Source organism: Ambystoma mexicanum, chromosome 1p (assembly GCF_040938575.1).
Source record: "Ambystoma mexicanum isolate Mex_15411 chromosome 1p, UKY_AmexF1_1, whole genome shotgun sequence".
Lineage (NCBI taxonomy): Eukaryota > Metazoa > Chordata > Amphibia > Caudata > Ambystomatidae > Ambystoma > Ambystoma mexicanum.
The window spans coordinates 633,390,157-633,413,828 of record NC_090921.1 but is presented as its reverse complement, the minus strand read 5'-3'; the positions used below and the strand labels follow the sequence as shown (position 1 = coordinate 633,413,828).

Sequence of the window (23,672 nt, the reverse complement as noted above, 5' to 3'; positions counted from 1 at the left end):
TGGTCACCATTGCGGTACCATCCTTGACTCCAGTGGCAGAAGAAACGCCAATGAGCTCAGCAAAGCTGGTGAGTCGGAAGAACCTGATAGGGCACCGGACTGTGTTGGGCTCAAGGTTGCAGTGGCAACATTAGGAAGATAAATGAACAAAGGTCTTTTTTGTGAATGAACTTGGTACCAGAGATAGAGTGGTTTGCACCACGTGGGTACTCATTTGAAGGTCTCTAGCTGATACCCCTCTCCTGAACAAAGAGAATGTGAAAACTATAAAAGTATCGAAAATACAAATACCAAGAGGGCATAGGGAAGGCCGGCGTGAAGTGTCAAGGTGATCATAGAAGGGTCAAGCTAAAATCTTTTGTACAATCAAAAGTCCTTGATACGTTACAGAAGTTTTGACAATTGTAAGACTGTGAGCCGATTGAGAGAATTTGTGAAACAGGCATTTGCGTCTGGCTGAGGGGAACGCTGTGCGAACAATAAGTGTGCGAAACCAACACTTGCCACAAGCTAACAGGGTGACCCAGCAAGACGTGATTGCCTCTGTTTACAATTGGCAAGCGTGTAAAGTCAGAACCCGACTGAGGGAATCTGACTACTGAGAAAAGGATCAGAGCCCAGCTGAGGGGTATCCAAAGGTGAAGGGTAATCACCCAAAGTGAAGAGTAACAGAAGGAACTTTTGTTTTGTTGTTTTGGCACATCAGGCCCTCTGAACCAAGAGACTTTGCATGAAAGAGACTTGGACACAGAAGGTCCTGATATTGAGAAAAAGAACTGTAAGCTCATGCCAGAGAAGCCCAGGAGTGTGCTGTGCTCCAGAGTCCCGCCTTGTCCCGTGCTAAAAATGTGGGGAAGGTAGACCCCGACCATAACATCCTGACTCATCATTTTGTGAACGCATCTTTCTTTTCTTGTGAATATTATCCCACACTCTTTTGCAGCATAGCAGTAAGGAGTGGCAATCGGTTTTCTTAGTATAGGCCCTTTTATATGACCAGACTCCACTAGGACTGTATTATTATGATTTGGTGGTCGTAGCTTACTCCCATCTCAGATTTAGGTTTAGATTAGGCGTCTATCTCAACCACTTTACAGTTTAATAAACACTCTTGAACTGTGACCACTTGCGTCTGTCTTGCTTTGATACCATGCCTTCCTAACATATGGTGTCAGAGTGGGATCTGACTCAATTGAAACTAATTGGGGAACCCTACAATTTCAAAAACGTAGTTATAGAACTTCTAGCCCCTCTGTTGCCACGAAAGACTCGATAGGTTTCAATATCTGTAGCAGTATGGAAGCTTTTATGCCCTCTGGGAAAAGAGGAATGATTCCTACAGATTTGGTTTTGATACCCCCTCCGGGGTGTTAAATAAGGTTGGCCCCAAAATCTGGCCTAGCATGGAAATTCGGAAGCTGGCACCTCGCTTCTTGGGGCCTTTTCCCATCACTCATTGTTAGGAACGATTTCCATTTATGTGTAATTTTCCCTCCAGTTGTGTACCCCCCAACTTTTTTGCTGCTGTTTGACACCATAGTCCGACTTTGCCAGGGGAGCCCAGCCTTCTGCTGCACTCCTCTGGGCTTTCGCTCACTTTTAATGGGGAAACTGACATGCCCTTAAGACAGTCAGTACTGGGAGACTTTGGGCCTCATTCCGAGGTTGGAGGTAGCCATGGCGCTTTTAGTGCCATGGCTACCCCCTTACCGCATACCGGGTCCGGATTCCCTGAATGGGGAATTACCGGGCCATTCCAACCTTGGAGGACCCGGTATTTCCCCATTCAGGGAACTCATCCCCATTCCCATAGGGCTCAATGGGAATGGGGACCATGCTAACAACGGGCCTGTTAATAACGGGCCCGTTGTTAGCATGCTGGTCCTTTAGCGGCTCCCAACAAGGGTGCCTGCTAAAACCAGCCGCCCTTCGCGGGATCCGCTAAAGGACCTCGTCATGCCGACCTTGTAATGAGGCCCTTTGTTTCAATTAGTCCTTTTCAAAGTTGAAACTTTTCTGCAACATGTAACAAGTGTACAATGTACCTTCCAGTATAGTACACGTTGGTCTCTTAGTCATTTCCAAAGGCCCTATATACTCTAGAAGGATTTTTAGGAGATGTGCAGATGTGGCACGGACAGGGCTGGTGGCAGCTTATCTTTTTTCATGTATTTTTAACCCTTTCCTGCCAGCTAAACCACGATTACCGCGTTTGGCACGAATAGGTGGCCTGGCTCCCACATGGCCATGTCACGAGGTTCTTTGTCCTGTCCTTTGGCCATCTTGCCCCTTCGCCTTCCCCAGGTCGAGCCGACCCGGGTCAGTCCTTATTTGGGCATGCATTTTACTGCAAAATGCCAAGCTTTTGCGGGCTTCTGCATGCCTTGTGTGTGGGTCTCTAGGATGTGGGCTGGGGTGTCTATCCCATCCACCAGGAGCGGAGAAATTGCTGCTGTCCTGTTTGGGAATCATCGCTGTATCTTCCTCGCTGAAAGCCGCAGAGCTACCAAATTGCTGCACTTGAACCTGCAACCGAAGTGGACTCGGTTGCCGAAGTTTGGTCCGGAGCGCGCCGGGGGTCGGCGAGTAATCGCAACCCTAGTCGGTGGCCCCTAGTGCCTCCATCCATTTTTACGCTGAGTGGCCCCTGAGGGCCCCTCTCCTCCTTTCCACTGCTAGTGCGCACTAGCGAACTATTCCCAACTCTTGGAATCGACTCTGCCATCAAGTGAAGACCCTCCTCAAATAGTGGGAACCTATTCTTCATCGCCTCACCCACCTTCCTGAGTTGCTATAGACCCTTGAAGAGACCCCGTTTTGCCCATTTGAACTACCGCGTGTGCTGGCATTGCATGTACATTTGAGCATTAGGCTCCACTCTTCTTAGGGATTGGACTGCCTCTTAGTTAGGAGTGTGTTGGATGCAGAAGGGACAAAAGACTATTTGCACTGCCTGGTTCCTTCCCCTTTTAGTTTGTGGACCCATTTCCTGCGTTACCCCTTTAGACCCCATTGGTCTTGTATATATGTATTTAGATGGGATTGTGTTGGCTTAATAAGTATTACTGTGATTTGATTTGTGTGTTGAAACTCAAAGGCCTTGAAATAAATGTATTTGTATTTTTAATATATCTACACCTGACTGGGAGTGATATGTAAGTGTCCTTTACTCTGCGTGCTCATTGAGATCTTTCAGTCACCCTCACCCCTCCTGAGACCTAGAGGGTCATTCCGAGTATGGTGGTAGCCATAGAGCAATTAGCTCCATGGCTGCCTCCCATACCGGTAACGACTCTGGTTTGGTTCAATGGGGACTTGCCAGTCCATTCCGACCCTGGAGGGACCGGTAAGTCCCCATTGACCAAACCATTCCCCATTCCCATGTGAGCCCCCATAGGGCTCAATGGAATGGTGCAAATAACGGGCTCGCGAATGGCAAGCCCGTTATTTACACCCTGGTCCCTTAGCGGGACCCATAAAGGACGTGTGGTCCGACCAAACGTCCCTTATGGTTCCCGCTAAGGGACCTCGGAATTGGGCGGTAGGGGATTACCGGCACCGGTCTCCTTACCGGTGCCCGGTATCCCTTACTGACCACCGCCAAGCTACCTTGATTGGTCTGACTTGTCCAGAAGCTTACCCTGTTCCAAGAAACTAGGCTGGCCTTCTGAACCTCTGGCCACCAGGCCAGAGATAAACAAATCCATCTTAACAAATTGGTGTACAGCAGTGGGATAGGACTGAAGGTATCCAGTGTTGCACACTAGTGAAGGCATTCAAGTTATTCCTATCCAAGACACATAGTAACTTTGTAGTGATAACTGTAAAAGGCCATAGACCTATCTTATATAATGGAAACAAGTACCATTATAACCTTAAATGCTTTTAGGTCAGAAACATTGAGAAAAATGTGTACCGAGAGAGGTTTATCTGCTCAAGGTACAACATTGGAAATGATCCAAAGAGTCATGGAATTGCAAGAGTTGCAACTCAATGCCATAGCCTCTGGTGAGAGTGCAGAAGGGGGTGGAGCAGCTTCGACAGTTCTGTCGCTGCCCTCATCAGTGGTGCCCATGATGACAGGGAGCATCCTATGTCTAATGTTTCCTCTGCAAGCTCAGATGCTGACGCCATGCTGGAATTCAAGAAACAAGAACTGCTGTTTAGGCAGAAGGAGCTTGAATTTCACATGGATAAGCTGAGAATAGAGCAGGCAGAAAAACTGAAGGACCGGGATCACCAGTTGGGATTGGCCAAACTTCAAGCTTCAAATGGATCCAAGGGATCTGGACATGGGTCTGGGTCCTCCTCTCATCCAAGATTTCCAAACGATCTGCTCAGTGTGTATGATGTGAAGAATGACATTATGGACTGGTTGAATGCATTTGAGTATGCATGTGAAGTTCAAGAGGTTGTAAATGCTGATAAAATTGCATGGTTGTTCAGCAGACTACCCCATTCTGGCTGCAGTGCTATTATGTAAATGTCAAAAGCTGAAAGAGTTGATTTTGCAATGTTAAAGCAAACTCTCATTTTGAAGTTTGGGAATACACCTGCCCAATACCTTAAAAGGTTCAGAGAGTATAAAAAGAAAGAAGGAAGTACTTGGGTGTCATAAGTGACTGATTCTTTAAAAGACTTGACTGGCTGGGTTGAAGGCTATACGGTCTCCACCTTTGAGGATTTGATATGTCTTGTCATGCTTGAACATATTTTTGCATCTTGTTCCCCTGAACTTAAGCAGCATTTGGCATATTCAAAGGAGTTAAATCCTAAGAAGCTGGCCATTGCAGTAGATTTGTGGGTGTCACATAGAGTGCCCTATAAGGACAAGACTCATCCTGGTAAGCAGGAGGAGGGGAAAAAGCCCAAAGATAAGGAGGGTGGGGGATCTGATAAAAATTCCTTCCCGAAGGGCCACAAAAAGAAAAATAAGGGTAAGTCACAAGAGAACACACAGGGTAGTGGAGGTTATGCTCCAAAAAAGAACTAGTAATAATGCTTGCATGTGCCACACTTAAATGGATTTCTTAACCTTGGCACGCGTCACATCTGGACGGTATTGTGAATGTTGGCATGTAACACACTTAGATGGAACTCTTAACCTTAACCCACGTCACATCTGGATGGAAGTGTGTGTCTTGGATGGAATTCTTTTCCTGGTCTCGCGTTGCATATAGATAGAAATGTGTATGTTAGCATGTGCCACACTAAGATGGAATTTTTAACCTTAGCCCGCATCACATCTAGATGGGATTGTGAAGGTTAGCATGTGCCTCACGTAGATGGAATTCTTAGCCTTACCTTGCGTCACATCTAGAGAAGAAAGTGAATGTTAGCATGTGCCACACTTGGACGGAATTCTTAACCTAGGCCCGCGTTGCAAACTAGACAGAATTGCGAAGGCTAGCATGTGCCACACTTGGGTGGAATTCTCAACCTTAGCCCGCGTTGCATCTAGACGGGACTGTGAATGTTAGCATATACCACACTTGGATGGAATTCCTAACATTGGCCCGCATCGCACCTAAATAGAAATGCGAATGTTAGAACACTTAAATAAAACTGTGAATGATGACTAGTGCAGCACTTGAATAGGAATCGTGATCACCGGACTGCCTCACATCTGGAAAGAATCTTGAAGGTTACCGAGCGCCACACTCCGATGGAATGGTGAATGGCAGCAAGCATCACACCTAGACATAATTGCAAGGACAGCAATGCCAACTAACCAATCCACTAACAATTTCATCCCTCTGCATACGCCTCTCAAACTGTAACCAAACACAACCACAAGCCTAAAACGCAGCAATCCGCACACATTTCACTACACTGCAACAACAAAACAAAACAAACCACACATAGACCTGCACAACAGCACACGACGACTACTGACAATAAAACACCACAAGCCCAGCCAACAGACCCACCGGGCTGAGGCTGCCAACCCACATCACTGCTATCTTGCACTTTTCCAGCTCATTCCCACTAACTCACCCCACCGCTCACCCTCTTTCATTGCCGCGAGGGGACCACTCCGGTGGTGATAGTGCGCGGTACAAATATCCTTTAACATTAACATTACTCTGGTTACAGGAAGCCTCCCTATGTCCACAGACCCAGTGGATCTTGTGTGGCTTGTGGAACAAGTGACTGTGTGAAGGGGGACCCCAGATGTGAGGTCAAAACCTTGGGGGTCCACTCTGCTAATCTGGCCTTCTCCTCCTATGAGGAAGAAGAGATTACAGGGGCATCCTTCTCCTCAGATTCCTTCCCCAGTGGGATAGATTCTGAGGTAGTTTTAGTTTCCCTGGGATCCTGGGAGCCTAAAGTCTCTAGGATTCCGGACAATAACAAGCACTACTTCAAAGACAGGGTGCTGTTCAATGGAGTAGATACTCCTGCTCTTAGGGATAGTGGGTGCAGTCCAACTGTAGTGGATTCTACCTTGGTAGACCCAGAGGAAGTTGCCAGAGCTCCTCTAATGTCCATAAATTGGCTCATGGCCCACCTCTCCAGTTCCCAGTTATACCTGTAAATTTTACTTTTAATGGTACAGTAGTCAGGATTCCAGTGAATATACAGACAGATGTCCCAGTAAAAGGTCTTGCTGGGAAATGATCTCAGAGCCTTAGGGCTTATAGGAGATACAGCAGAAAGACCCTGCACAAGGTCTCAAACAAGGGGAGCCCTGGCCAAGACCACTGCCATGCCCAAGCCAAAGGGGAAACCCAAGGTTAAAGGAGTCAAAAAAGACAAAAGAAGGAAAGATAATATTCCCCCTAACTCACCTGCCACTGAGGTGGAGGTAGTTGGCCAAAGACCTGGACCTGATGAGGTAGAGGTGTTACCTGAAGTATGTGATCCAAATGACCATCCTGAACTAAAAGACTTGTTAGTAGATGGTGGTCCTGACAGGGATGAATTCAGTAAGGGCAAAAATGAGTGCCCATCTCTGGAACGCCAAAGGAGACAGGCCTGCTCCCAGCTTGAGGGTGAACCTCCTGGGAAGCATAGCATTTATTGGGAAGGTGGGCTCCTCTACAGTGAGCCAACAGAGTTTACAGAAGGAGACCATAGGATGTTGGTGGTTCCCCTTGCTGTAAGACCCTTGCTCCTGTTGCTGGCACATGAAGTGCCCCTTGCTGGTCACCTTGGTATCAAGAGAACCAAGCAAAGGTTATTCATGCATTTCTACTGGCCCAAGATGGGGGTGCAAGTAGAAAGTCACTGCAGGAGTTGTGCCACCTGCCAGTTATCTGGTAAGAGTGGCTCAACAATACAAGCTCCACCGGTACGATTCCCAGTTGTGGGAGTACCATTTGAGAGGTTAGGGATCGACATTGTTGGTCCCCTTGATCCCCAAACATCCTCAGGCAATAGGTTCATCCTGGTGCTGGTCGACCAGGCCACTAGATATCTTGAGGCCATCCCATTGAAGACTGTCACTGCCAAGTCATTTGCAAAAGCCTTACTTGGCATATTTACTAGGGTTGGCTTCCCTAAAGAAGTTGTGTCTGATAGGGGCAGCAACTTTATGTCAAAGTATATGCAGGCCATGTGCAAGGAATGTGGTGTCACCTCTAAGTTTTCATCCGCTTATCACCCACAAACCAATGGTCTAGTTGAAAGGTTTAACAGGACCTTAAAAAGTATGATTGGGGCTCTGAAAGAACCCCACAGAAGAATATGGGATCTTCTGTTACCATGCTTACTGTTTGCCAACAGAGAGGTACCACAGGAGGGTTTTGGCCTCAGCCCCTTTGAGCTTCTGTTTGGTCACCCTGTGAGGGGGCCCTTGGCCATAGTTAAGGAGGGATGGGAGATGCCCGCTCCTCCCATTACTACCAATGTAGTAGACTATGTGCTAGGGCTCAGAAAAAGGATGGTACTCCCGATGGGTCTGGCTAGTGAGAAACTGAAGGCAGAGCAAGCACTGGTGAAACATTGGTATGACCAGATGTCATGATGCCTACCCCCAGAGACCCAGACCAAGTCCAGCAACCCCGGAAGCAGGCATCAAGTTACCCCAAGCAAGCCCAACAACCCCCGCTAGGGGCTATTTGGGTGCAGTCCTGGCGCCTATGGCGCCAGGCTCATATGGAGAGTCAGTCCTAGCGCCATAGGCACCAGGCTCATAGATTAAAATGTACCTGATGCAGACCATGCTGCAAACTTACCTGATGCAGACCATGCTGCAAGAGCTCCAAGCCAAACGAGGCTTGGAAGGGACTATTTTACCTAGGGACTATTTTTTTACTCGGGTGGGGCTGGGGAGGAATACTTACCTGGGACTACTTTGGAGGCTATTTTAACCACGCCCGAAGAGCAGCACACGCTTCGCGTTATTCTGCATCCAGCAGCGTAACGCTCACCGTGCTTGCAAGTCTGCATCCAGTCTTCTGCCACGCCCGCCTCGAGTTTGGAGCTCCTAGAAAAAAGGAGAAAGAAGGAGAAAAGGTTAGAACAAGAGCAATACCTTTGATCCTTACCTGAATTCCCGATCCATCGCGCCTTCGAGCTGGAAGAAAGAAGTTATTTTATGCGCGTCACCTCGCCTGCTGCAGCACCGTACTGAACTCACCGGCCTTCGCAGCATCTTCACATTTCACTGCATGTTACCGCCGCACTCCGGCACCTAAGGAGAAGACAAGAACAGCAAGGTGAGCCAAGGGAATACACAGAGGAATACCCCCCATAGACTTACCTGATTTTACCACCGGGGGTACTATTCTTCTTCACGGATCGGCGCAGCTTCCACTGCATCCTAGCCGAACCCCGGCCCCTAAGGGGAAACAAGAGGACAGCAAGGTGAAACAAGGGACTAACAAGGGGAACCCTCCTCACCACAAAAGACTTACCTGATTTTACCGCCAGAGGCATTATTCCCTGAGACTTCATACTTTCTCTCAGCGCCTGAATGAGGGAGAAAGCAACAGTTTACATATGGACATTATTTTATCGAACTGTGTTGGATAATACAAATCCTTACCAGAACATTACCGGTTGCCACGGGGAACTCTTCCGTAGGGTCAAGCTGCAACCTGCAAGGAATCGGACAAGAGTGAAAGTCAGGCATTTTGAACTCTTACGAACTACATACTTACGGCGTCTTGCCGGGAATATCGGATTCAATATTGTCCTGGAACTCACCAATTCCTTTGAGCCAGTGAAGCAACTGGTTATCTACGCGCCCCTGCGATCAATGCAGGATGGAGAGCTCATCTTTTCAAATCATCAGGTGAGACTATAAGAGGGAACATCCAAGGTGATCAGTGGGGAGAACAGCGGGATGGGGGGATTTACGCTCAACTCCACGGGTGGTTAATTCCCTTTCTCCACTTGCAGAAGAATATTCTTACGGGGCAAGCAAACAAAGCTAGGTGGGCCATCTCGGCCCTACGCGTCACGTTGGTGCACACTGCAGCAGTCCAGTCCAGATTGACGCCTCTGTGGGAGCCAGGTGAGCGTAACACCAGAAGGCTCCCCTCATCAGTTTTACACCTGGTCAGCAAGTTCTGACCATGAATCCTATAAGGCCTTGAGCCTTACAGGACAAATGGTCAGTTCCTTACACATTGGTGGAATTACTGGGTGAGGTCAACTATTTAGTGGACCTTGGAAGGGCTGGTCAGGCTCCAGAAGTGTTCCATGGAAATAGGCTGAAGGCTTTCATCCCAAGAGTTGAAATCACTGCAGTGCTGCTGGCTTCAGATGTTAGGGAAGAGGAGTCAGAACCTCTCCCTGACCTGTTCCACAGCAGTCCTTCAGACAGCTCCATTGAGGGTGTCCAAGTGGCCCCTCGCCTGACTGCTGATCAACAGAGGTGAAAGGTTTGCTGAAGCAATTTTCCCCCTTTTTCTCACAGTCTCCTGGTTTGACACCTTGGTGCAAACATGACATTGACACAGGAGACAGTGTGCCTACCAAAAGTAGTGGATTCAGGATGTCAGACAAAGTAAGGTCTTACATTAAGACAGCGGTCAACTAAATGTTGGATCTTGGGGTGATTGAACCTTCTAGTAGTCCTTGGCCCAGCCCAGTGGTATTGGTTCCAAAAGCAGGTACTTCTGAGTTGACTACCTTGGACATGAAGTAGGTGGAGGTAGGATACATCCTCTACCCAGTAATGTACAAGCAGTACAAGACTGGCCTACCCCACTACTCAGACCCAAGTGATAGCCTGTTTAGGACTCACTGGGTAGTATAGAAATTTCATGGCAGACTATGGCACTATAGCTGCCCCTCTGACTACTCTCACAACTCCTAGGAAACCAAAGAAGGTAACTTGGTCTGAAGAGTGTGGGAAGGCCTTCAATGGCTTAAAATACTCCTTGTGCCAGGCCCCTGTTCTCAGGGCCCCTGATTACGAAATTCCTTTTATTGTGGAGACCGATGCCTCTGACACTGGGATAGGAGCTGTACTATCACAAGTAGATGAGAAGGGTAAAGAACACCCTATTGGCTTCATTAGTCGCCAGCTTAAGGACAGAGAGCTCAGATGGTCCACAGTAGAGAAATAATGTTTCTCTGTTGTGTGGGCCCTAAGGAAGCTGAGGCCCTACCTCTATGGGACCCACTTCACTGTGCAAAATTGCCATAAGCCCTTAAAGTGGCTAATGAACATGAAGGGAGAGGATCCAAAGTTGCTCAGGTAGTCCATAAGTCTGCAAGGCTTTGACTTCACTATTGAGCATAGGCCAGGTGTCCAACATAGCAATGCTGATGGGTTGTCCAAAATGTTTAACCGACCTGAACATGAGACTCATGCAGGGGTGGATTAATTCCCCCTGCCCTTGCTCTGGGAGGGTCGAGTGTTAGGAAAGATTTCCATTTATGTGTCATTTTCCCTCCAGTTGTGTACCCCCAACTTTTTTGCTGCTGTTTGACACCATAGTCTGACTTTGCCAGGGGAGCACAGCCTTCTGCTGCAATCCTCTGGGCTTTGGCTCACTTTTAATGGGGAAACTGACATGCCCTTAAGACAGTCAGTACCTGTTTCCCTTAGTCCTTTCCAATGTTGCAACTTTTCTGCAACATTTAACAAGTTTCTACCTTCCAGTACAGTACACTTGGGTCTCTTAGTCATTTCCAAAGGCCCTAGATACTCTCAAGGATTTTTTAGGAGATGCGCAGATGTGTCACGGACAGGGCTGGTGGCAGCTTATCTTTTTCATGTATTTTTAACTGTTTCCTGCCAGGTAAACCGTGATTATCTTGTTTGGCACGAATAGATGGCCGGGCTCCAAAATGGCCATGCCTCGAGGTTCTTTGTCCTGTCCTTTGGCCATCTTGCACCTTCGCCTTCCCCAGGTCGAGCCGACCTGGGTCAGTCCTTATTTGGGCATGCATTTTCCCGCGAAACGCCAAGCTTTTGCGGGCTTCTGCATGCATTGTGTGTGCTTCCAGGATGTGGGCTGGGGTGTCTATCCCCAATATGCATCCTGGGTGCCAGAGAGTCTGGAGTGCTGTGAATGCCTGGGACGTGGTCCGTGATTGGTCCACGTATGGTATGCCTGTATGTGAGCAGATCTCCCATTGGGTTCTCCTTGTTTTGGCGCGAAGGAGATTCTGGATAAGAGAAGCCCCCAAACACCAATACCATGTCGATCTCTGGATTTCTCACTGAACGAAGGATAGGATCCAAGTATCCTGAAGCTAAGAAGCCGAGTCGAAGAACGGCTGGTGACCCGCTGGAAGGTTTGGCACCCGGAGCCCGCTGTCGTCCTGTGGGGCCCCTCTGCATCTGGTCATCCTAGAAGGACTGCGAAGACGCTTCGACCAATTGGAATAGTGGGACTAACTATTCTCAGCACCTTCATCAAACCCTGCAAGTAAGCCTTCTCGGCAGTGTCCCTGGGCCATCCAGTGGGCTGACCAGCTTATGCAGGACCTTTGCTCTATCTTTGCCGCCGTTTCGAGGAGGCCCTCAAAACTTGGTATATTGCTAGCTCTGTGTTCATGGCACCCTCACACCGAATTTCGTACACTTGGCGTTCCCAGGTCTGAAGTGAGAAGAGTGCGCCCGAACCCGAGCATACGCGGTTACCGTGTCGCCCAGCCCTGGTGACGACCTTTGCAGGTGCGCTGCATTTGTGCCCCTCTTGCCCCTGAAGTCTGCTGCAGTGAAACTGGCCTGATCCATCCACCAGGAGCAGAGAAATGGCCACTGTCCCATTTGGGAATCATCACTGTATTTCAATCGCTGAAAACCGCGGAGCTGCCAAATTGCCGCACTTGAACCTGCAACCGAAGTGGACTCGATTGCCGAAGTTTGGTCTGGAGTGCGCTGGGGAGTTGGTGAGTAATCGCAACCCTAGCCGGTGGCCCTAGCACCTCCATTCATTTCTACGCACGAGTGGCCCCTAAGGGCCCCTCTCCTTTCCACTGCTAGTGTAAACTAGCAAACTATTCCCAACTCTTGGAATCGACTCTGCCCTCAAGTGGAGACCCTCCTCGAATAGTGGGAACCTATTCTTCATCGCCTCACCCACCTTCCAGAGTTGTTACAGACCCTTGAAGAGACCCCGCTTTGCCCCTTTGAACTACCGCGTGTGCTTGCATTTGTACATTTGAGCATTAGGCTCCACTCTTCTTAGGGATTGGACTGCCTCTTAGTTAGGAGTGTGCTGTATGCAGAAGGGAATTAAGACTATTTGCACTGCCTTTTTCGTTCCCCTTTTAGGTTGTGGACCCGTTTCGTGCATTACCCCTTTGGACCCCAAGAGGTATCCTGCCATTGGATTCAGCTATTCCTGCTGTGCCTCCCCTGTCAGTTTTTGCACTTTCCCTACAGCACGTAAATACAGGTGAGGTCTCTACATGGGGTGGGGAGTTGGGTTGGCAACACTAGGTACCATAATCCTGGGGTTTGTCAAGTTGATTTCCTGCATCACAAAGGCAACTCGTCTGACAGCACCTCGTCACAACGGATCACTGTGCCAGAACAGGTACGAAACTCCGGTGGGACGCTGCCCTTGACATCCTGCTCCAGTGGGTTTGCCTTTTCCCTGGAAGATCTGCTCCTTCTCGTGTCTCACCTTGCTCAGAGTGTGTCTCTATGTTCCGCCTTTTATCCGTGTGAAGGAGCTAATGGGTAACAGATGTATGTGATTAAGGTCAGTGCCTGACTTTGCCTGACCTTATTAACGGGACATGTCCATTGAGATCTGTAAGTGTTAGCCTCTTTACTCTAATTCGTCCTCTTCCTCGGCCCAGTGTTTGTGTCGATCAGGGGAGGGTGGGAGTGGTCAGTTGGAACAATGGAGAAGCCCCACTCCCTGAAGATCCCTCACCCAAGTGATCCTCCCGCATTGGTCCACCCCCAGGGTCTGGACCCAAAGGCTATAGCCGTACCCTGGCCACCTGAGAGAGAGATCCCTGGGGACTAGCAAGTGAGACACCCTTTGGTTTCTCACAGTGGCTAGGGGTCGATCTGTGGGTAGGGTCAGAGTGGATGGGTTTGGGATGAAAGGGTTTTACAGTGTGTATGGAGGGTTCATGAATGAGGTTGCGAGGGTAAAGGAGGCCGAGCGGTTGGGTGTTTTACAGACTGCCAGAGAGCTCCGCTTGTTTGTGAGTTTGGGGGGCGTGTGTGAGAGCGTGACTCTGGGTGAGTGTTGTTCTGATGGACGAGAATTGTATGATGGGTGGTGGTCTTCATTATTGGTGTGCCCAGCTTGAGTGTGTGCTGGCAGTCATGGCTGTGTTAGGGTCTGGCTTGGTGGGTGACAAGGGTTCAGGGGGGGCTGGGGTAGGAACACTAGGCCACCCTGCTTGAGACGAGCAGTAAGGGAAGGGTGCCTGGATTACAAATCCAGCAGTATTGGGAAACACTTTGAGTCGGAGCACAGCGGTAGTGGGACTACAGCCTAGATTAGAAAATGCAAGCAGAGGGAAATGCTTACAATTGAAAGATGGTGGTGAAAGGGATACAACCGAGCTTGAAATATATCAGATGTGGGAGAACACCTTGAATTGAAACAAGCAGTGATAGGGTAGATAACTTAGAGTTGAAACACAGTGGTCATTTGAGAATATGTAAACGTTATGGCAAGTATGCCTACTACATCTGATTTAATATACAAAGAAGAGGGTCCCTTCTTTTTATTTTGCGCTGCTAGGTGTCACTTGTAACCCCACTTTATACCGAAATTGTTGCTTTAGAGTACAGATAGGGAGGAATGGCCTATGGGGGGGTGGCACAGCCTGTAGGTGTTTCTTGGTTATTTGGACACCTATTGACTCACCATGGCCATGCTAATCCCTATGGCCATTCCCACTCAGTTCCTGCCCCTCTCCACCAAAAACACCTCCTCATGGGAACTCTTTGAGCTTGCTTTAACCAAGCCTTACCATCAAACCTTGCACTTGAAGTGCCTGCCAGTGTTTATTCAAAGCATTCTTCTGAGATTTAATGACTTATTTGGAGTTGTAAATCCGCTACGAGTGTAATAAAAATGTCTTACCAGGTCTGCCTTCAGCCACTCGATTCAGAGGCACTCTGCGTGTCCTTCACTGAAGTTCTGTTAAAAACCAGCACTGGCAAAGCCAACCATTTTGGCTTGTGTACAAGTATTAGGCATTTGACAAGCACTGCTCTTAGATGCCCAGGCATTTGCACCATTTTGCACCTGAGACCTTCAATGGCCAGTTAATACCAATACGTATGTGCCTGGCAAGTGCCTTCCCCATGCCTAACCAAAAGCCGAAACTGTTAGCATTGCCAATGCTTGCTTATTAATAGTTGTAAATTGAAAAAAATTTAACCTTTGATTATTTAGGTATTTGTTTAACAAAGAGGTACACTTTGAAATTTCAGGTAGGGAAAGTGCCATCACAGCTGTACCATGCTAATTCTGGCACATTACTATTTTCAAAGAAATATATTGGTAGTGCAGTGCCCAGACATTAAATATATATGTGCTGCAAAGTATTGTAGTATAGCCCTGTATGCCACAGGCATCTGAGGGTATCACCACTTGGGATATAGTGAAAGAGCCACAAATGTTTTTGAAATCCATTCTTGGTGTTATGAACAGTACTATATTGAGCCATTTGTGAAAATGTGTTGTTAATAATTGATGTATTTTTGTGTTATTTTAATGATAGTGATGACATTGTACGGAATATTTATTGAATGCTTGATTGATTTTTAAGCATTTTAATATTGTATTTTATGTGTTTATTGACTGTGTATTATAGAAACATTTTAAGCAATAAACATTGCACAATGAAAATGATGCATTAGCACTAGTTTATCAGTCAAACATGAAGTATGAATTTGAAAAGGAGGTGATAAAATATGTGGGTGTTCTCCGATCCTTCCTTTGCTGTATAGTTTATTGATCCCAAGCAGGCTTACACTGTTTTGGAATTGCCTGCACATTATTTGATGAAAGAAGCCGAATGTGTTCTAGTGTTTGGAAATATGTAGAGACTGTTCTTTCAGAACAACTTGTACTATTCTTCCAAAACCCCCCTTCTTTTGATTAAGGCGCCCTTAAGGGTTTTTGTTTGGCAGAAAAATATATATATATATCTGCCTGAGATTAACTAGGAAAAGACGTTGAAGCCTAAGTAGCTATTATGCTTGCCACTAGATTGCTCATTTGTTCGTCTACAGTACAATGGGTTCTGAAGCCTAGCCTGTGGGGCGGGTGTGGGCTTTTACCCCCTTCCCAAGAAGGAGATCTCATGCCAATATTACTCTCAATACATCTTACTTCATTACAGAGACAGTAAAGTGGCATCTGGGAAGGGTCGCCCATAACTGCAGTCCAAGAAAGACTGGGGGCTTTACTGCATGTCAAGCCTGACGCATGTAAATCACTGTGTCTTCCATTTTTAATACCTTGGAGTGTTGTGGAACGGGGACAACCACTGCATGGCTCTTTCGCTAGTGCCCGAGGGGATCTCCTAATGTGTAGATGAGGATTCCATTGATGTGTATTGCAAATCCTGTAGAGTAGATGAGTAACAGCACCAGAACTGTATGACACCTTTCCATGTTGTAGAGTGTCATCATCAACCTTCAGCATGGCAGTTTACCTGCTGTACCTCAAGCAGAAGGCCAGCTGACATTCCCCCAGCAATATATTAGGGGCAAGGGGAGATACTGTATTGCACAATTGCTTTAGCAGATATATAATCGAGGAGTAGCTGCTGATGATGGAGCATTCTTTTTTAGAAGCCTGGAGGCTTTGTGCTAGGGGATTCCAGCTGAGAGCCACGCATTGCTTGTCAAGCCTGTTTTAGCTAATGGGGCTGAAGGAGTTTTTGACAAGACTAGCTGATTTTGTATATTCTGTCATAGAACAATTTAAGAAATGTAATCTCTTCAAGTCAACAGCAATTCCTGCTACAGTGCTGGACACATGTCCTTATGAATGTGTCATGGGTGTGAACGTTCACATCCTTCCCATTCCATGTAGAATGACTTGAGCATAGCAGCAAAGCAGTTAAGGGATTCAACTGGATCATGTAAGACGTTTTGGGATGAGATTGTTTTGTCCCATGTTTAACACTATCAGTTTTGGCATGCAGTAGGCTGCCTTGGCTAAGGTTAATATTGACTTGTACTGTTCTCGTTCACATTAGTTTCAGTGTGTTAAGTGTGAATATAATGTGTTTATTTGTTCTTGAGTTCTGAAAAACCTATTGGTATGTCTTCACAAAGGTGTGAATTTAAATAATACTTACTTTCAGTTGTTTAGTTTGGGATTTTTACTTCTATAATCTCAGAATATAAAGTCACATGAGAAGTTATCAGATAATGGCATAGTTAAGTTTTCAATAAGAGCAATGTGGTCAAACCTGTGTATCATAAGGTTAGCTTTCAGAAGAGGGAGTTGCCAAAAATGCAGCTATTCATGCTCTCATCGCCTAATATTCCATGTATATTTATAAACACCTAATCTGTATTATTGTTTCGTTCCAGTTGAGATTGGTCCAAGAATACATTCAAAGGATGGCATCTGTGGTGGTTATACAGACCAACATGTACTACAAGAACCCTTCTTAGGAAAAGTGAGCAAGCAAGTAGTACAATATTCTGCACGAGAAGTAACTATCAAGAAACAAAATAAGTACCAAAGCAATCATGTGCACCTTGCTAGAAATGGACTGGACCAATCAACTAAGTGTGGAGGAGATACCATCAAATTGGCTGCCATAGCCAACTGTAAAAATCATATGGGAGACATATCAATTGGTACTGAAAGTGGAATTAACATCACTGGGTCTTCAACTGTAATAATAAATGACCTGGTACACATAGAAGACAAGCCATCCACCAGTAGTGAACATGGGAAGCGTTTTAGCATTTTGTCACCTCCAACTACACAGAAGTTGTTGCAAGCAAAACCCAGTCCTCATCAGTGTAAGGAATGTGGAAAATGTTTCAATAGGTTATCACAATTGACCACACACCAACTAACTCACACATTATCCTTGAGGAAGGAACCTTTTAAATGTACTCTGTGTGGAAAGAATTTCAGAAACCTGACACAACTAAACGCACATCAAATGATGCATGCAGGAGAAAAGCCACATGTCTGCAGCGTATGTGGGAAAGGTTTTCGTCAATCATCGCACCTTCAGATTCATCAAAGAATACATACAGGTGAGAAACCATACACTTGCTCCTACTGCGGGAAAACTTTCAAACAGCTGGCACATCTGTCACGGCACAACCTAGTACACACTGGACAGAAACCTTATGTCTGCACAGAATGTGATAAGCGCTTCTGTGGCATAGCACTCCTTACAGAACATCAGAGAATACACACAGGAGAGAGACCATATTTATGTTCTGATTGTGGGAAGACTTTCCGTAAATCAGCACACCTTAGAAATCATTGTAGAATACACACTGGGGAGAAACCATATGCATGTACTGATTGTGGAAAGAACTTCACTCAGTTAGCACACTTATCCACACACAGAAGGATACATACAGGTGAAAAACCATATTTATGTACTGAATGTGGTAAACCCTTTCGTGACTCGTCATCTCTCCGCACACACCAACGAATACACACTGAAGAGAAACCGTATGCATGTGGGGAGTGTGGGAAAAGTTTCACTGTCTCATCAGCTCTGACCTCACACAAACGGATACACACGGGAGAGAAACCATATATTTGTGGGGAATGTTCCAAGAGGTTCAGGAAGGCATCACATCTTCGAGTACATAAGAGAATACATACTGGAGAGAAACCTTATACCTGCACAGAATGTGGGAAACATTTTAGTAGTACCTCAGGATTGGCAACACATCAAAGAATACACACAGGAGTGCAACCATATGTATGTAAGATATGTGACCGGAGGTTCAATGTTTCATCAAGCCTTCAAAAGCATCAGAGAACACATTCAAAAGAGAAGCCATATCGCTGCGACCAGTGTTCAAGGAGTTTCCGTGAGTTATCACCTTTAACTAGACACCAGTCATCGCACAGAGGAGAGAAGCCATATTCTTGTAGTGTATGTGGAAAACGTTTTAGATTTTCATCGCACTTTGTTATACATCAGCGAATGCATACAGGAGAAAAACCATATTCTTGCACTATATGTCTGAGGAAATTTCACCTGTCATCACAGTTTCTAATTCACCAGAGAATACATACGGGAGAAAAACCATATCCATGTAATGAATGTGGAAAGAGTTTCAACCAGTTAGCCCAGCTAACCAGACATCAAAGAGTACACACTGGTGAGAAGCTTTATGCGTGCAGTGACTGTGGGAAGAGTTACAGCATCTTATCAAACTTAACTACACATCAGAGAATGCACAGGGGAGAGAAACCATTTGAATGTACTGAATGTGGAAAAGGTTTTTGTGGTTCATCCTCTTTGCACAAACATTTGCACACACATACAGGAGTGAGACCCTATCAATGTTCTGAATGTGGAAAGAGTTTCATTCGATCATCAGATCTGGGTATACATCAACGAATACACACAGGTGAGAAACCGTACCCATGTGCTAATTGTGGAAAGTGTTTCAGCCAGGTACCACATCTAAAAAGGCATCAGAGAATGCACACTGGAGAGAAACCATTCAAATGTACTGAGTGTGGAAAGAGTTTTAGACAGTTAATTCACTTAATCACGCATCAACGCATTCACACTGGAGAGAAACCCTATCAATGCAATGAGTGTGGAAAAAGTTTCATTCAATCATGTGATTTGGTCATACATCAGAGAATGCACACTGGAGAAAAGCCATATACATGTTCTGATTGTGGGAAAACCTTTAGCCAGTTACCACATTTAAAGACGCACAAACGGATTCACACAGGAGAGAAACCTTATCCATGCAGTGAGTGTGGGAAACGATTCAGTCAATTAACACATCTACGCACACACCAGAAAATACATCGCAAGCCACAGAAAGGAAAGAGAAAGTGATCAAATCAATGTTTTCTTTTGCATCCTCATGTGGTTAGAATTATGCAAAATCTGCAAAACCATGATAGCTATGATTGAAGTGACAATACGATCATGGTAACCAATATGCCATCTGATATGAACAGTTAAGAGGTTGATACAGTATTTAAATATCCAACTGGAAGTATTTCATAAAGTTTCCTTGTTCATCTTACTATTGTACATGCCACTGAGCTCTTTGTGTAGCCATGTATGTAAACCTGCCCAATTTTTAAACCATAATCATTCTAAGGAGCACAACAGAAAACAGCATGTACTATTTATGAATGCACTATAGGTATCACTTTCATTTGATAGTCATTGATAACCCATATTCAAATTGTTAAACAAATGTCTCCAATCATATCCAGATGGAATAACTGTGTGAAAGAAAAATTGGAATATAAAGCTGTGCTAAAAACCTGAACCCGAGGGAAGAAAGGAAAATATAGGGCAGTCAGATTTAGAACCAATGACTGTAGCTAGATCAAGCATTAAAAAGATAAAATAGTACATGTTAAAGGTAGTCATTAAACTGTACAAGCTACATGGCAATTGGATATTGCTTGTTTTTTCTGCAGCTCCAGAGTCATAATTGATTTGAACCTATTTCAACCAGGTAATCTACAAAACATTACGTGCAATTGTTCAGTAGCACAAGAGTAGAAACAGAATGTATGTCTAGCATGTTGTAAACTCTCACATGTCTGCCATTGAAAGCCTGACAGGATTTTTTGCAACAACAAAGTGCTGAAATGTCTATGCTGTACCATTTTCCCAAGTACAGTGCACCCCGGTACTTCTACCTTTAAACCTTGAGTAGACTATAACAGGTTTGAAAGTCAAACTGTTTGTTTAGTAGACATGGAGAACAAAGCAACAAATGCAGCAAGTATTTTATTTTTATTTTTTATTTTTTATTTTTTTTGGTTGGCTGAAAGAAGAATTTAACCTTTCAAAAATTCATTACATACAAAACATATTCTCATACAATTTCATCCAATTTGATAGAATTTCACCATCGTTACATCATTCACATAGACTATTACAACAGTGTGCAGCAAGTAAAAAAGAGTTGGAATAACCAGAAGAAGAAATTTTACTGGAGAGGCCAAATTTAACACTGACAGTATAAATAACAATTAGAAGAAACCAATATTGAACCATGCCTTCAAGAAGGAGAATTGCCACCTAACAATTCGAGATTGATCACTCCTGCCTATTACACTGGACTGTGTGCCAAATGGATCACTCCATTGTTTGGAAAAAGGAGACAGATTTTCTATAGAGGCAGTTTCATTGTGTAACTGCAGAGCCATTTACATAGCCAAACAATCAGAGGTGTAGTTCTATTCATATTTTAAACAACATTATCATTAAAAGAAGAACGATATTGCAGAGAGTAGAACGTATGCTGAAAGGTGGGCTGAGAAAAGTATTGGCACAAAACAATGCTTTTTTCAGATGGAAACCACTGAATATACCAGTACATTGTTGGGGGAAACTGTTGTCCCAGAACAAAACAAAAGTGTAAAGGATAGGAAACTGTCGCAAATGAAGGATACTCAAATTGAATGTAATAAAAAAACAGAATGACAAGGCAAAATGAACTAAGCAATGTGACTACCTGTACATCCCTCCTTTCAGGACTACAAATCCATCAGACCAAATAGCTGCTTTACTCCAGGACCACAAGAAATATTTTGGTCTGAATCTTTTCAGTAGAGGCCCTCAGCAATATAACATGTCAAAAAGGTGCACGAATAATCAGTAGGTGTACAGTTTCAGATGGAAGAGTAATTGGCAATAGAAAATTCTACATGTAGTTACAAAGCTTGTTGGCAAGATTAATTTCACAAATGTTACTAAAACTGCCTACATCAATACAGCTCACTTTCTTCAATGCTGCACTACCACATAAATAAAAATAACTGCATTTGTAACCCTTTTAGAAATACAGAATTGAAAATGCAGAATGTTACATTTTCATCAACACTAATATGGTCACGATATGTAGACCAGCACTACAAAATATTTATAAGATAATGTGATAAGAGAAGGTATCCAGTAACCATGGCCAAGCTCAAATTGAAATGACTATTGACTGCTGTTTTTTGGATGTGATTGTATATTTTGTTAAGTGATATGTTGCGATGAGGTGTATTAAACAGTAGCCCTTATTGATGTATGCTGCTTAATTTTTCTTTTTTATTTAGCTGTGATAGATTGTGCTATGACATTTTGTATGTCTTCCAATAACATAATCTATGATGAACACAAATGTTGCCACATTTCTGATACTTAACTGGTATACTCTCGCCAGGAAGGAAAAACTTGTGGAAGCCCTTTCACTCATATTTCAACAACTCCCAACATCCATAGAGGTTTCTTGTGAATGCTTCACTGATGAGTCAATTTCCTGGGCACAGGTGTTTCATAATCTAAAATAGTCAATTGCCCCTTACAGAAATGCTCGTTGGTATATTCAGGCAAACATCTTCACTCCTACCCATACAAAATAATTGATTTATGGCCTTGGTAACAAATACTACATAATATTACAGAATATGTTTTAGTCACATATGCAGATTTTACCCACAGTGATGAAGTCCCATATTGGAGGCTCGGTGATTGGACAAGTATGGCCTTGGAGGCCGGTAGTCTCTACACGCTGCATGATGCAGGCCCTTGAGGGAGTAAACAGATGCATTTATGTTTAAGCCCAAATTGGCCATAGAATTAGTGTAAGCATGTGTACGCCTCTGTAAAGGATGTTGGGGGTGGGGTGCTAATAAGACATTGTCATCCGTGTATGCCAATATAGGAACTTGAAAATGTCCTATGTCCTGGGCATACAGATTTAACTGACAAAAGTCAATGTACAGAGAGTTAGTAAACAGACTGAATAAGAGGGAGGCAAGGACACAGCTCTGTCTCACACCACAATCGTCTCTAATGAGTGATGTGACTTGACTCTTCCTATTGTACCTCACTATTTCTGTTAATTTGAATGGACAGCCATAATAGTTCTCAAAATATCACTAGGAATCCCCTTATTTACTTGTCCCATAATATTGGACGATTAACATCATCAAACTCTGTAGCAAAGTCGATGTACATAACATAGAGCTTCTCTCGCTTGATGAACAAGGATTTAGCCACTTTAAGATAAAGATTTAGGGCCTCATCACGAGTTGGGCTGTAGCCCTTAAATGTGGTGGTAACGGTATTACAGCCACATTTAAGGACTGGCCCTATCACGAGTTGGGCGCTAAATGGGCTGTTTTACCTCCAGCCTTTCTCTGGAGGTGAAAATCCCCTGTTTTTGGCTGTATTTCCGCCGGCTGTATTAGCCCGCATAATTAGCGCTGAAAATGCCCCATTGAATCCAATGGGGATTTACCGTTAACACCCAACCCGTGATCCGGCGGTAATACCTCCGGACCGATCGGTGCTAGGGCTATTACACTTGGGCTGTATTACAGCTGGGATACAACTTGTGATGAGGCCCTTAGTGCTTTACCAGAAATATCCAAACCCTCACGAAAAAGTCTAGTTGAATAGGTGCCAATATATATTTTTTGTTCTACCCACTCTGACAATCTGTCCAGAACCACGTTACAAAAAATTTTAAAGGAACTACCATTAAAGAAATTGGCCTATAAATAGTAGGGAGGGAGCAGTCTCCTTTTTATAGATGAGGAAAATATGCACGAGACAGGAGGTTGAATAACTGATAAATGAGTTAAACACATTACAAAGGAGTGGCACCCATACCTAATTTAATGTCCTATATAATAATATTCCCACCAGGCAAATATTTCCCTAGGTCTGATTTAAATGTCTGAGATATGACGGCAGATTATCGAAATTTGCAATCCCTGATTTCAACTACAAAGTGTACAGTTTCTTGAAAGACTTAATTAGCAATATCTATTGACGATGTGCCATTGTTTTGCCAAAGTAAAATACTTCATGGTACTTTACTTTGACAAAACTACTTTGTAGGGAAGTACATAGATATATATGTATTAATAGGTATGGGACATAGGAAGTGTAAACGGCTCGGGTTGGGGCTAAAGTGTTATGGGGAACCCCATTTAACAACACAAAAAGTAAAAACAAAAAACAAATAAAGTCGTTTTGTTGAAGTAAAGTACCACTAAGTATTACACTTCATCAAAAAAAGTAGAACCGTTTTAACACAGTCAATAAATATTGTGTTTGTCTGCTTGCATCAC

At 44.7% G+C, this 23,672-nt stretch overlaps 1 protein-coding gene across 2 annotated transcripts in view; it reads left to right on the top strand.

Annotated features, from left to right (window-relative positions):
- The window catches only part of LOC138577669 (zinc finger protein 585A-like), a 121,238-nt gene extending 99,627 nt beyond the window's left edge, over positions 1 to 21,611 (top strand). For both annotated transcript variants that reach the window (XM_069649647.1, XM_069649648.1), the window contains one exon: positions 16,940 to 21,611. In XM_069649647.1, the coding sequence (XP_069505748.1) occupies positions 16,940 to 19,413 (2,474 nt within the window). In that variant the 3' untranslated portion in view covers positions 19,414 to 21,611. The remainder of the gene's footprint in view (positions 1 to 16,939) is intronic.
- Positions 21,612 to 23,672: the final 2,061 nt, after the last annotated feature.